The sequence below is a fragment of the Eptatretus burgeri genome, chromosome 11, assembly GCF_056783735.1.
Source record: "Eptatretus burgeri isolate ZD-2024b chromosome 11, Ebu_testis_v1, whole genome shotgun sequence".
NCBI classification, from domain to species: Eukaryota; Metazoa; Chordata; class Myxini; order Myxiniformes; family Myxinidae; genus Eptatretus; species Eptatretus burgeri.
This window is the reverse complement of record NC_140971.1, coordinates 16,581,629-16,596,512: the sequence shown is the minus strand read 5'-3', so window position 1 is coordinate 16,596,512 and position 14,884 is coordinate 16,581,629. Positions and strand designations below refer to the sequence as shown.

General features: G+C 42.2%; 1 protein-coding gene across 1 annotated transcript in view; it reads right to left on the bottom strand.

The window, feature by feature from the left end:
* LOC147016574 (fibronectin type III and SPRY domain-containing protein 2-like) overlaps positions 1 to 9,083 on the bottom strand; it is an 81,625-nt gene extending 72,542 nt beyond the window's left edge. Inside the window, exons 1-6 of the mRNA XM_085845361.1 lie at positions 8,900 to 9,083; positions 7,933 to 8,462; positions 6,610 to 7,238; positions 5,671 to 5,766; positions 5,250 to 5,483; positions 4,048 to 4,070 (exon numbers count right to left, since the gene is read on the bottom strand). Of these exons, the coding sequence (XP_085701487.1) occupies positions 4,048 to 4,070; positions 5,250 to 5,483; positions 5,671 to 5,766; positions 6,610 to 7,238; positions 7,933 to 8,462; positions 8,900 to 8,979 (1,592 nt within the window). The 5' untranslated portion in view covers positions 8,980 to 9,083. The remainder of the gene's footprint in view (positions 1 to 4,047; positions 4,071 to 5,249; positions 5,484 to 5,670; positions 5,767 to 6,609; positions 7,239 to 7,932; positions 8,463 to 8,899) is intronic.
* Positions 9,084 to 14,884: the final 5,801 nt, after the last annotated feature.

Genomic DNA, 14,884 nt, shown 5'->3' with positions numbered 1-14,884 from the left:
ATTGGCGGATATTAACACACAGCATGCACTTTGTAGAAGTAAATAATTAATCTCTATTGAAGGACAGGACGACGCAACAAATGCACTATGTGACCAATCCCAGGGTACCTATATCACGGTAATATTGGCCACCTGTCTCATAGTCAGCTGTTTCAGTCAGCTGTTTAAATCAGCCAGGGCCACCATTATGTTACAATATTGCAGTCACATTATTGAACTGGAGAAGTTCATAAGAACACCCTACCCTGAGCAGCCTTGAGAAACAAGGACATGGGCAGGGTTTGCGAGTGGCCAATTTGATTGGTTGAGATGATGTCAAACGCTGTAATATTTTATTCAATTACTACAAGACAAAAGGTTTTTGAAACTGCCAAAAAGTGATTTGTGATCTTCAGTGTTCAAGTATACAATTCAATTGAAATAAAATAAAGATTTTAAAGGTTGTAGGAGGAAAAAAAAAAACTTTTTTGGAAGTTTACCGCCAATGATGCAGCGTCTTGACCACCACTTTATTTAACATGTTACATTAGCTATTCGTGCCTGTTGTTTGTGTCCTTTATGACGTCCCTACAACAATAAGTTTCCTGTTTGGAATGATTTTCAATTTTGTTTGACTGCCAGATGTGCAGACAGTGTAAAAATATTATCTCACTCATCTCTGCACATGCGTGATCGGGATGAATTCAGAACCAAAGTAGAGTAAAATGGCAAACTTGTCTTCCGATTCATGTTCACAATATAACAATCAAATTAAATCAAGTTATTCCTCGATCATAAACTGATGTTTGCAGACAGGTAGAAAGACAAACAGACAGAGAAATTATCCAATTACTTAATCTCGCTTTTCGCTTGGCAGGCTAAAAATTATACCATATTACTACATACCACAGCTGCATGTACTCACTGCCTGTGTGACCACCAGAAAACATTATGCCTCGTTTGTGCTTTCTCTGGGCAGTATTTTTTTTAAGAGTATCCGAGCCATGCGATGCCATGCAGATGAGCATGCTACTAGTTAATGATGTTACATTGCCCTACAGTTGTTTCCTTTCTTCTTCTTAAGTGATTTTAATCAAATACAAGTCTGAAGACGACGATGGTTCACGAGCGGTATTTGACGATGTAGATTGTTTCAGAAGTCAAGGATGAGACGATGTGATAATTTTTGACCAAGTTATAAGATCAACATGATGTGGTACGGGTGACAGGTTATTCGCTGCAAAATGTCGAAAACCCGGTTTCGTTCAACAACTTTCAAAATTTGACCTTTGCATAACATTTAAAGGTCACAAAACAGTGTTGTGGACATTAAAATAAGGAAACAGGATACGTGCTATAGCTTATTGGAGTTAGTTCGTCGAAGAAGGTTGAAAACCCAGTTCGATTCCCACAACTTTAAAAATTTGACCTTTGTGACCTTTAAAGGTCAAAGGTCAAGGATTATGACCTTTGGTGCAAAACTTCCTCCGGAACATTCCAGGAACAATATAATGTCATATAGGCTATATGGCATTTCGCACTCCTCGGATTATCCATACTTTGATGAAATCAGCGTAAAAACACACTTGAAGGGGGCACCACGGGCAAGGTGTTCGAGATAGAGCAAAATGGTTTGAAGACTTTAGGTGGGGAATGACCTCAAGATTATGCATAAAAAATATTGTCATCCTCGCTCTCAAAGTTTGGGCGGTCGTATGATTTTTATGTCAAAATTCGTAATTTTCTCCACGCCCTCATCCAGGAAAACACAACTAGACATTGATATTGAACACATAACCAAGTTTCATCAAGATCGGATCAAAGTCCATGGAGTTATGCTCTGGACAGACAGACACACAGACACAGACAGACACACAGACAGACAGACACACAGACAGACAGACAGAGACACACAGACATAACGAATATAGTGGTCACTCTGGCTGGCACTCGTGAACCAAAAACGAACAAAACAGGATGAGCAAAACAAAACAGGATATTGAGAATAATTTTATTGTTGCTCTTGTTATTATTTAGTTGGAGTTATCTCTCCTTATGGATCACAAAGAGCAATTAAAACCTATGTCCATTCACTGATGCTGTTAGGCTGTGCATTCAACCTGCTAAGAACTGACTCACAGTTTCCAGTCTCTTCAAGATTTCACTTTATGGATCAGAAATCGATTCGGAATTTTGTGCACCGGTTGCATCATTACTGAACCATAGCAGCTCTATTGATGCAGTGCTGCTATACGTTAGGGTAGCAATTTAGAACTTGGTCACAGACAGGACATCCAGCTTCACGTCCCTCTGACGGATCATGGATGGCGCACGCATTGATTCAGTGCTCTGTTTGTGAAGCATCGGGGTGACGTTTTATGTTTTTTTGAGTCAGGAATGAAAACCACATAAGACAGCTCAAAGATGAACACACAAGCTATCTTGTTTGCTTCAGAGCTTCCAGTAACTCATTACGACAATAGACATCGTCATCTTAAAATATGAATTGAACAAAAAAAAAAAAAAATTGTTTACCTGCGAAGAAAGAACAAAAAACATTAACAACAACAAAAAAAATAGGACCACTGGACCAGTGTGACCACTCCTTGGCTTTTTTCACAAGATCTTGGCTATTCGTTGTTCACCTTGGCATCTTGGTTTTCTATAGGTTTTCTTGGCGTATAGGTTTTCTATCATCATCGCTTTTCCGAAACTTTGTGAATTCTTGACTTTTTTCATTGGCTCACCTTGGCATTTATGAAAATGAGGGGTGGTCACACTGCACTGGACCTGTGGCTTATCTGGGCCCTGGCCTAATGTTGTAACCCAAATTTGGTAGCATTGATCAGAAGTTGATTTTTTAAAGAAATTTACGAAGTCGGAAATTTTGCCCTTCTTCAAGTCATGTGACTGGAACGAGCTTTGTAATTTCGGTTACCAGTCACGAGAGGGACGTTGTTGCCACAATTTAGCCGAATCGACCCAGCGGTTTGGCCGGAGAAGTCAAAAAAGGAGACGGACGGACGGACGGAAGGTGCGCGATGACAATACCTTATCTGGAATGTGAATTGCAGACAAGCTAATAATTTGTTTACCTGCAAAGAGTCATTGCCAATGGACGTGATGGAGATGGGGCTCAAACTTTATTGGAGGATGATGATAGATGTAGACATTTCCACAGGGCATCACACCTATTGACCCAGATTTGCCTTATTTCTTCGAAACATTAATGGCGTTTGCTGAAATTGGAGAAAGCTATTTGGAGAAAACAAATAACCAAGCTTATTCGAAAGTGTTGGATTTAGAATTGGCGAGAATGATTCACATAGTAACCCATACAAATTTCTGAATTTGAATTGGCAGGCATTCAAATTTTCAAGAGTTAACTACACAAAGTTTTCAACAGAGAACAAAAGACATATTATTCATCGTTTCAAATATCATTATATTTGATAGCTGCAATTGTTTACAATGCTGAAATATTAGGTAAATAAATGAATAGTTCGACGCCGATACGTATTTGGCCTTATCTTTCACTTTCATGTCATTCAGTTTATGGACAACTCGTTTCGAATTCACACCATATGATTAGAATCCATTTCCTTTATTTTGCTGAATTATATTATAATTTGAAAACATGTAAAACAAGTAACTGATGTCCCTACAGGAATACAGTACTACAGGGTGTCCCACAGAAAGCCAGGAAATTTGGTACAGTTTATTTAAAACAAAACAAAAGCAAACTTAGATGTAGTGTAAAACAAAGATACACTTTATTTTCAAATATAAATACAAATACAAATTCTGAAATAAAATTTAAAAACTGTTAGAAAATTTATATGTTAGTTTATTGATATGGTAAAATACGGCAAAATAAATCTCAAAATCTCAAATTTCCTGGTTTTCTGTGGGGCACCCTGTATAATATTAATATCTCACACACACACACACACACACACACACACACACACACACACACACACACACACACACACACACACACACACACACACACACACACACACACACACACACACACACACACACACACACACACACACACCTTACCTTTCATTGAGATCCATTGCCATCTATTTTGGAAGAGGAAATAAAAGGAAGGAAAACAATCAGGGTAATTAAGATTATTTAATAATGATTGAATGACATGTGCTTTATAAATGTGAGTGGGTGGGAGTGGTCTGAAACAATTTTTTTTTTGTTTAATTCAGGGAATCATTAGTTAAAAGGCAATTTAATTAAGTGTCGAAATGTTTACAGTCATTCCAAAGTGATAAACTTATAAAAAGAGCAAATCATGGTTCGATTGATGAACATGACAGGCTCTGCCTTTTTAAACCCTAATTAATCTTTATTCTCTTAAACATACAGCAATTCATGAGACTCGAAATCAGACAGGATGAAAATGATGAAAGATATAGAGTAAGGGGGGGGGAGGGGTGGGTGCAAGATCCTTCTCCCCAGCAGAAATATATCCTCCTCGATCCTTTTGTTAAGTATGCTGAACATTTTAAATTTGAAATTTCGCACTGATCCCATCAGGCAAAAAGGCTTCCAGTACAGATGTTCACAATACTGAACATATAATCACAACCAAGGGAGAAGAGAGAGGGCATCTTGACCCACCATGTTCTGATTCTGCTTCTGATGTACCATACACTGTTTCAGAAAATTGTGCTGCTCCAGCAGCTGGGTGATTTTCCATTGCCTTCACAGCAGTAATCAAAGCAAGAATTTGGAATTTGTTCTTGGTGCTGGCAACAGCTTGCCTACTCTTCACGAAGGACACCGTGGGGTTTTTAACGTCCACCAACTCATGCCGTCACATGGGACGTCCGAGGGATGGCACACACATTGATGAATCACCCTGCCTGTGAAACACTGGGGTGATGGTTTATACCTGGGTCGGGATTCAAACCCAGACGAGACAGATTAGACGTGAGGATGCATACGTCTCGGAAATCCTGCCACCCCGACCCACCATGAATACTATACTGCACTCGAATATAAATTTTCCGTCGTCATCAATTCTTTGGGGACCATCTTACCTCCCTGAAAAAAACAAACAAATCTCTACACTCATAATATAGCAAACGGTAGGTTTTGATTTGTTGAAGGTTAGGTATACAAGCACAAATAGACTGCAGAGCCCTAAGTTATCATTGGGATGATAAGTTCCGAAACTTCCATTTTCCCAAGAAAATCTCTTCATATCAAGAATACATCAACATCGGTAAATGAAAAGGTCATACCTGCAGGAATGTATTTGCATCAGAAATGTCGTCGAGGCCATCAACTTGTGACAGTAAGTCACGTGCATTCTCCAAAGCCAACCTGCAGGGCACCAGTCGGGCATACAAACTCTCGAGCTTTTCCTGCTTCCCCAGTTGCAGCGCAGTATCCGCCGCTTCCTGCCATTGACTCAACATATCCATCAACTCTTCAAAGTAGAACATGAGCTCTTGCTTGTGGCCGAGTGTCTGCTTCTACAAAGAGAAACATTGTGTAGAAATCAGACATCAAGTATGGAGTGCAGCAGTAGCTTAATCTCATATTCATGAATCATACGACGATGTAAGGAGAAATGGGGACAACGACTTATTACGTGACCTACATCGGCCATTCAGGTTCATTGTTTGTATTTCAAACGTGATAACCATTGTACGTGTGTACCTCCACGGCCTTGTGCTGATCATGTAGGCTTTCTTGCCAAATTTTGATGTCATTCACTCTGTCCTTCAAAACCATCATGTTTTCATTCAGCATAACCTGGGAAAAGAGCACAAGTTTGAGTCAAAATATTGTGATGTTACTGTTCGAGTTTGGACTTTTTCATGTTCATGTCTGTTTTATGAAAGCAGAAGAGGGAGAGGGTAGGAAATAAGGGTAATGGGATGGGGCAGGGAGTGAAAATTCCATCATGTATATGTGTACCTCCTATCAATGGACCTTTAATGGATTGGCACAGCAGCCAGCATTCCATCACATCCCCAACCCTTTGCCAGCCCTGGCAGAGATCTACTCTTACTCGAATCCTGCTACTATTATTGGCTTATTCTTCTCAAATACTTCAATCATCTAACCTTTTTTTTTTTATAGCATATGCAATTTGCCAGGTAGCTATCATTTTGTTGGGGCACAACTATGCCGCTGATGCTGTGCCCCTATACCTGTACACCGGTACTCATTTCGCCAATTTCAGAAGGATGACAGGCTGAGTCAGCCACACCTGGTGTTAATTCAGTAGCCAACGGGGTTCAAACTCAGGACCCTAAGATCCCAAGCCAACACCAGGCTTGTGCTTACCTGTAGGTCTTGGCCATCCTGCCAGCCACGTAAACATTGTTGGCATTTGAAAAAAATAGTAAATATAGAAAAATGTTTAGTTTTTTGTAAAAATTGCATTTGTAAATGGAGTCGATGCAATGATAAAAAGTAAAAACTAATTCTCTATGAAATTTTTGTCAATTAACTTTTAACAGAGCGGAGACTCGTCTCTGAACTTCTTTATCTTCACTACAGTTCCTTTATGATATGGAAGTCTCTAATATTATGCTAATGATCAGCTCCTCCATGTTGTTTGGGTTCTCGTCTCTTAACGACAAAACCAACCTTAATGAGTCTTGCAGCATTGTCGAGTGTCGTGACGTCATGGAGTTCATGACATCCGAACAACTTGTTCAAAGCTGATATTGGTTTCTTGCAGCTGATGCAGTATATATCACGTCGCTGCTTGAACATCTCCTCTGTTTCTGAACCCTCCTCATTGTCATCAAAAATGACATTAGTGCTATATTCAGAGCCACTCTGCTCACAAACAAGGTCATCGTCCACATTGAGGTCTTTCAACTCTGTCCCATCCAAGGAGAGGTCAATCACTCGGGGTTCTTCATGATGTTGAGAAATTAAAGGCCTTACATCCGTTCCACGTTCATCAATGCGTTTTGACCGAGAGGAACTTGAAGACGCGTCGCCTTGTTCTGGTGAAGAGCCTCTTTCATTCATCCTCTCCACTGCGTTCCTCGTTTGTCCGCTATCACTGATAAACCCAACAGAATGATCAACTTGGTCTTTGGAGGAGAGTTGAGGACAGACATCACAATCAATATCTTGAGACTCTTGTATACCTTTTGATTTCTTCTTAGGAAGTAACAATGATTTAGTTAATCCTTCGCAACTCAGTTGGTCAATGCTGTGGCTCCTCAAAAGGGCATCAGATGTGTATTCGGTTTCCCCACCACCTGGGAAGGAATGTCTCATTAGAAATCTATCATAACAACTATAACAGATTGCTATCAGACACAGTCACGCACCTTTTCCAAATCATAGTTTCTGACTGAATACAATTTTCTCATGAATCACAATTAAAAAAAAAATATATATATATATTTCAATACATCTGATACATTAAGGTTTCACTTTTTTCTTCTTCATTCATATGCACAACAAGGCTGTGGGGTAGCATCATTGGCTGAGGGCATGGCTATGCTGCTGATGCAATGTCCTCTGCTGGTTCGGGTGGGAATTTGGAATTTGGAATTTGTTCATGGTGCCCGCAATAGCTCGCCTATTATTAGCGAAGGACACCGTGGGATCTTGAACGTCCACGAACGAACGCTGGCAGACGGGACGCCGAGTTTAACGTCCATTTGAAGGAGGCGCACACAAAGATGAATCATTTTACCTGTGAAACATCAGGATGACAGTTTATAGCTGCATCAGGATTCAAACCCAGGCTAGACAGCTGAGAGCGGAGTGTGCGTATCTCTCGGCCATCCTGTTAGCCGCAAGCTTACACTGATAAATATTAAAGGATATGTCTTCCCTGAGGGAGTTTAGGTTCAAGCCAGAATCAAACTTGCATGACTGTTCAACTTCGTACTTCACTGTGTCTGACCGTGAATGCAACTGGTGAACACCTGCACTGTATTGTACCTGAGTCCAAACCTGCTGCAGGGAACGGACATTGGCCATCATTTTGCAACGCAGCATTTCCAAATGAAATCTCTTTTGGAGTCATCTTCAGGTCTGTTTCAATGTTTTTCTTTTCGTCTTTCAACTGATGAGTCGTAGAACTAGAGATACCACTACTTTGTGGAAGTGCAGCATCGGCCGGGTCAGCGCTACCTGATACAGTGTCTGCAGGCTGTAGAACCACAGAAGGAGAATCTTTCAGACTTACGGGTGATTGTAACGTTTCACTTTTACCCTCAACAGGTTTGCTTCCACAAATCGGGTGTTCATCGACGGTAAAGGTGACTCGACCCCGAGGCCGGTACACCGGGGACAGAGAGTCCGTCCCAAACGTTGCTGCTCGCCTTGCGCTTGCTGGAGAATGAGGAATAATAGTTTCCCAGGAGAGCCGACTGGATTCACACTGGGCACTCAGCATGCTGAACTCCGCACTGGAGAATATTGTTTGAACTTTGGGTTTCATCAGAGGGTTCTGTACCATCATTTTGAACCTGTACAAACACAGTGAAATGGAATAGGTGAACCTAAAGTTATGGAGAAGGATTGTTTTGTTATCTATGAAAAGACAAATAAGATATCATTAAGCAGATCAATGAAAAAATGAAGTATTCCCATGAAATCTGAAAAGTTTAAGGTTTCTCATATTCAGAGGTATTGAGGGTATTTGTGTGGAGGAGGTATGGGGAGGTGGAGGGGGCATAGAAAGAGAAATCTATATAGTATGCAGGAGACCTTTCCTCGACTCAACACAAATGAATATTTTTCACTGCCCAGTCCATTTTCAAGACTGTTGAAACAATTTGAACCACATCGAAGGAAAGGCAGAGAAAGACAACTGAGAAGTTGAAGACTGATAAGGTTGAAGCAGATCAATGCAGAAAGATGCACAAATAACGTGACATGACATGACACGACGTAACAGTCTTACCTTTTTTCCAGTCCTTCCATTTCACTTTCACTGAACAAAGTTTCTCGTGAAGACTTCATTTTGAAGGAGTAAATCCCCATCAATAACCTCCACCACCAGTTGTCAGCATTCTCATGTTCTCTGTTAATCTTTGAACGTGGCTCTGCATTGATTTTTTTCAAAGCGGCGTATTGGGTGCACTACGAGCGGGGGCGCGGTAAATATAGCAAGTGACCAAACAGCTGGTCAAGTCCTTTCCCCCATTTGTTTACCACGTGCTGAAGCTTTGGGAAATTTGGGTGGGGAAAAAGGGGGGAAAAGGGGGTGGTTGAAATAAAAAATTTTTTTTCAAAGTTTCAGGAGTAATATCTGGGGGAGGCCGTTCAAGGTGGGGGTCCCCCCCCCAAAAAAAACAAGTTTTGCATGTTGCCTGAAGGCTTAGGACTTGCTTAATGACCATTTCAGTCGATTCATAAAAGAAAGGTGGAATCTTTTCTGACACTTCGAATTTGGCCTTTTCTCATCACTTGCAGAATCAGGGGCATTGGTGGGAAAAAAATTCTGAGATATAGTATTTCCTACACAATAATATCGGAGAAAAATGTATAAGGGTGGGGGTATCCCCAGTTCTCCCTGGACTCGCCGGATATCGAGGCTGTCGTACACGAATAAGTCTGTGTGGCGGCGGGTCGCTAATCGACCGCGAACACCAATAACTTGACCACGTGACCCAGGGTCCTCCATCTGATAACCGTTTACCTAGGAACACATGATCTCCTCATTGGGGAATCATGCCCTCGGCGATTGTGCTGCTGTTTTCCTCATGGGATCTTGATTAAAGCAGCCGAGCTTACCGCGTACATAACGCCTGACTGATTGAGATTAGAGCCAATTAGTTGGGGAATTATAACCTCCCGGCTAATCTACATATGAACATTGCTGGACCAATAGAAGAAAAGCCAACCACGGGCAGATTGGAAATATAACAAGAATAATTTATTTACAATAAGCGATGAGGGGTATGGGAAGAAGGAGGAGGAGGAGATTGGGACCATACTCTGTGCAGAGCATTGGTGCTGCTTAAGCACTCTCCTTGGCTATTGAGCACAATCCTGGATGGGTCGCCATTCCGACACAGTATACCAGCATGCTGGCACTCATTTCGCCGACCTCGGAAGGATGACAAGCCGAGTTAACCCCACCTGGTATTAATTCAACAACTGAGCGGGATTTGAACTCAGGACTCTAGGATCCAAAGCCCGCTACCCTAATCATTAAGCTAACACCAGGCATTGAAGGAGAGAAGGGGACTCAATGGCTTTAATGGCATCAAAGGGCAACTGGGGCAGGAAAAGGGGAAATGAATGGGAAAGAGCAATCAAGATGTGTATTTACAAAAAAAGGAAAGAAAATGTACAAGTTCAGGCTTAGCTTAACCTATGCCTTACTGTCCAGATAACAAAAAAGGATAGCCATCAGACCACACACACACACACACACACACACACACACACACACACAAACACACACACACACACACACACACACACACACACACACACACACACACACACACACACACACACACACACACACACATACACATACACATACACATACACACACACACAAACACACACAGATGGAGACAATTGGGAGGGCAGGGTGGCCTCAGCCTACTGGTATGCACGTCACTGTCACCCTCCCCAGCTTGATACCACTCTCCGGAATGGCCCAACACTGCTCTCCACAACAGAGGGTCCACCAGCTCCATTTGGAGCACAAACCCATGAGCTCCGTTGGTAGTATGAACCAAAGGTTCAGGACCAGGGAAGAAGCGAGGGCGATGTAGAGCATCCGGGACCAGCGCAGAAATGAGTGTGATGACCAGGGCAGAGAGAGAGAGAGAGAGAGAGAGAGAGAGAGAGAGAGAGAGAGAGAGAGAGAGAGAGAGAGAGAGAGAGAGAGAGAGAGAGAGAGAGAGAGAGAGAGAGAGAGAGAGAGAGAGAGAGAGAGAGAGAGAGAGAGAGAGAGAGAGAGAGAGAGAGAGAGAGAGAGAGAGAGAGAGAGAGAGAGAGAGAGAGAGAGAGATACAGAGAGAGAGAGAGAGAGAGAGAGAGAGAGAGAGAGAGAGAGAGAGAGAGCATCCAAGACCAGGGCAGAGAGTGAACCAGGCATCGAGCACAGCTTTATAGCCCCTGGGGCAGGCAGGGCCAATGAGCCACACATCAGATCTTCTGAGATGGACTGGAACCATCTATTGGGCCATGTCAGAGCTTATGAGATGGCCCCATGCCAGCCATTGAAGGATTCCTCAGCGGCCCCACCAATTCTGCTGCCCGCCTGGATATTCACTCATTTGGTCCTTCCAGCTGTCGTCAGGAGCGGAGCTCTGCACAACATGAGGAAGTCCCTTTTTACCCCCATGCACCCAGGACGAACCCCACATGTCCAACAATGTCCATGGCGCAAAGCCAAGGAATGGGACAATTATTTTAGGGAGGCTGGGTCGTGTCCTGGTCTGTTTACTGGTCATGTTTATGTGGAGGGAAATGAACAGGGATTAGGTAAACGAAATACAGTTCGGGGATAGATGGCAATAAATTACTTTACAGGGTAGATGTCCATGCAGACGAACAGACAAACAAGGACTTTGTGGAGCTTTAAACAATAAAGGGGGAATTTGGGGCACGTTCCCGAATACTGGTGTTATTCGCACACGTTGATCGCCATGGCTGTGAAACATGCACGCCCTATATGATGACGGCAGTCACAGTACACGTCATCATGCGCTGATGTCTCTATTATCCCAGTGGGTTGGGGGGGGGGCAGGCGCTACCGACCCAACCCAACACATTTAATTACGTAATAACCCCGGGAGGGTTAGGCACTATTCTTAATGTTCATCACGGAAATAACTATTCTAAGAGGCTGTGTGCTGTGTGCATTTCAATTTCAACATGCGGTTAATAAAACCGCTATATGTATATGTGTGCGTGTGTATGTGTGTGTAACCATTTCTTTGATTTATATGCCACACCTGTGGACTAATCTCCACCAAATGTACGTGCTGGGAGTACCCAGGTTCAGGTGAGGTTACCCACAGAGTGAATAGAGCAGAATGTTCGTTAAGTACAATGCGCTGTCTTTTGATTAAATCCATCAGCGAAGTGACGGGTAAAATGCCGAGTCTAATACATGTGGGAGAGCTTGCGTCTGTTTATATATACTTCAAAAACTTTTTTTTAAAAACTACTGAACCAAATTTTGCATGTTGACTGAGGGTACGCCATGTATGGTTCCTGTGAGGGTAGCATATCTGACGGAGGCGGTTCGAGGTGGGGGGAAGAGCTTGATCGAAGCAATAGATGCAAATTGTTGCTCCCAGCTTTCTGGCTCAATGACAGAAGACACCATTTGCATTTTTGCCTCCTCCATCCCTACCCTATTTCGAATCTTGTGCAGGCACAGGCAACTTGCTCGTGGAAAGAAAGTTTAAATTTGTTCATATGCATTAAGGTGATGTTGAATAATTCGAAATTTTCAAAATGATTCATTTCACTCATTTTAAGCCAACAAAGGTTTAAACCAAAGCCAACAACATTGAACTTCGCAGCAAAGCGAAAGTGATTTTTGCTCACGATATGTAAAGCAGCAAGGTTGGTTGATGAAGGTGATGTGAGCTGAGTTCCAAGCAGATGGAATATGACTTTGGGCGAATTATAGAGTTACTCGAGCGAAATGTTTGTGAAGTACAAGTTGTCTTTTGAATAAATCCGTTAGCAAAATATACATCATACTCACTCTGTGTTTGATGTTTTGGAGCCAATATACAAGTCACAAAAACATTCTTAAAAAATTTAAAAGGATGATAACAAAAAACATTCTTAAAAAAAAACAACATAAGGATGTTCCTCCAAAAAGTATGGAAACAAAATAGGGATGATCATGTGAAACCATCCCGACATCTTTTCATCAATAATGGTTGTCCTTACAAAAGATAGTTATATTGTTCGATCGAAGGAATGAAAACACACACACACACACACACACACACACACACACACACACACACACACACACACACACACACACACACACACACACACACACACACACACACACACACACACACACACACACACACACACACTAACCACACCCATATATGTTTGATTGGGCAAATGTGTCTAGTGGCCTCGCCACTAACAAATACACCGGATGATGATGATGATGATGATGATGATGATGATGATGATGATGATTGAGAAGATTTGCCGGTTTTGACCAATCTCGTTTTTTTTGCCTTTTCGCTCACTTGGAACGCAGTTCCCGGGACCTTATATGGGATGGCGCGTCAGTCCGTCCACAAATACTTTCAACTTCTTCTCTGAAACTACACATACAATTTCGATGAAACTTGACCACAACCTTCATCAATCACCCTGTGTGTACCAAAGTTTGTGCATGGCATTAAAATAATCGGGCCCAAAGGGGGTCTGCGGGGGTTGCCCCCCAAAATAGGTATTTGCTTTCTTCTCTGAAACTACACACACAATTCTGATGAAACTTGACCACAACCTTCATCATGCATGATGTACCAAAGTTTGTTCATGATATAAAAAAAAAAATCAAAAAAATCGGGGTCTAATTAGTGGGGCAGACAACAGGAATTTTTGAGAGGAATCGTGCAAATGATGATACAAGCATCAAATTTGGCACATTTGTTCTCCAGGGGATTCTAATCAAATCTGCCTGATTGACCATTTGAAAATCCAAATTTTGAAAAATTTGAAGAAAAAAAAAAAACTTCAAAAAAGTCAAAATCACAAATCAATGTTGGATGCTGGCTGAGATTGGTGAATGTTTCAGAAACATCATGAAAGACGTTCCAAGTCTGCCATGCAGTTTTCTTCCCTTTACAGTGGAAGGCAGACATGACGTCACATCCAGTGAACGCATGGAAGTATGGGATCCCTGTAGCTTTCTCAGGCCCTATTGCAGAAACTACCTCATGGACTGGAATCCATCGCGCCTTGACTCCTTGGCCAAAGGCAATCCACATGTTCTCAAGACCTAGTTCCTGTAAGGACGGCAGTACAGATATTGCTATGACTAGTACGTCCGTGTCATTAGCCTTAATGATAACACTGAACAACAAAAATTTTTTACTGGAGATGTGTAAAGTGATTTAGACTAATTTGGGTACGCTGATTTCAAAAATCATAACCGTTTTGCTGTATCACGTCAGGATTTTCAGTAACAGAAATATTCCCATTGCCGAGAAGTCAGGATTTCAATGAAATTTACAAAAATTCATTTATTCATTTATTTCATCATGAATGCTTCAAAATTATAGAAATTACAGAAAAACTCCACTAGAATGTAATTAAAAATGCTTTAGGCATTTGGCTTTGCGTTTGTGCTGCTCTGTGTCAGTTTCACGATGCAGGAACCAGCAGAAATCGCCCATCATGTTCGGGTTGTGCCGCCCTTGGTAACGCGTCTCCATGAGTGAAATCTCTTGGTGGAATCGCTCGCCGTGCTCGTCCGAGACTGCTCCCAAGTTGTCAGGGAAGAAGTTCAGGTGCTGGTGTAGGAAATGGATTTTCAGGGACATCCTGGAGCCAAGTTTCCTGAAGGACTCCAGCAGCTGCTGCACTATTTCTTCATAGTTGTCCGCGCGCTCGTTCCCCAAGAAGTTGTCCGTCACAGCTTTGAAGCTCCTCCACGCTGCCAGCTCTTTGGGGTTTAGAGTTGTCGGAAAAGTTTCGTCCTTCATAATCTGTCGGATTTGCGGTCCAACAAAGACACCAGCCTTGATCTTGGCCTCCGACAAGGTGTTGCCAAACTTTTCCTTGAGGTATAAAAACCCACGCCAATTCAGATCCATTGCCCGTACAAAACTTTTCATAAAGCCGAGCTTTATGTGGAGTGGTGGAAGGAAAACCTTGGCTGGGTCGACAAGGGCGACATGCTTCACGTTGTGTCGACCAGGTACATGCT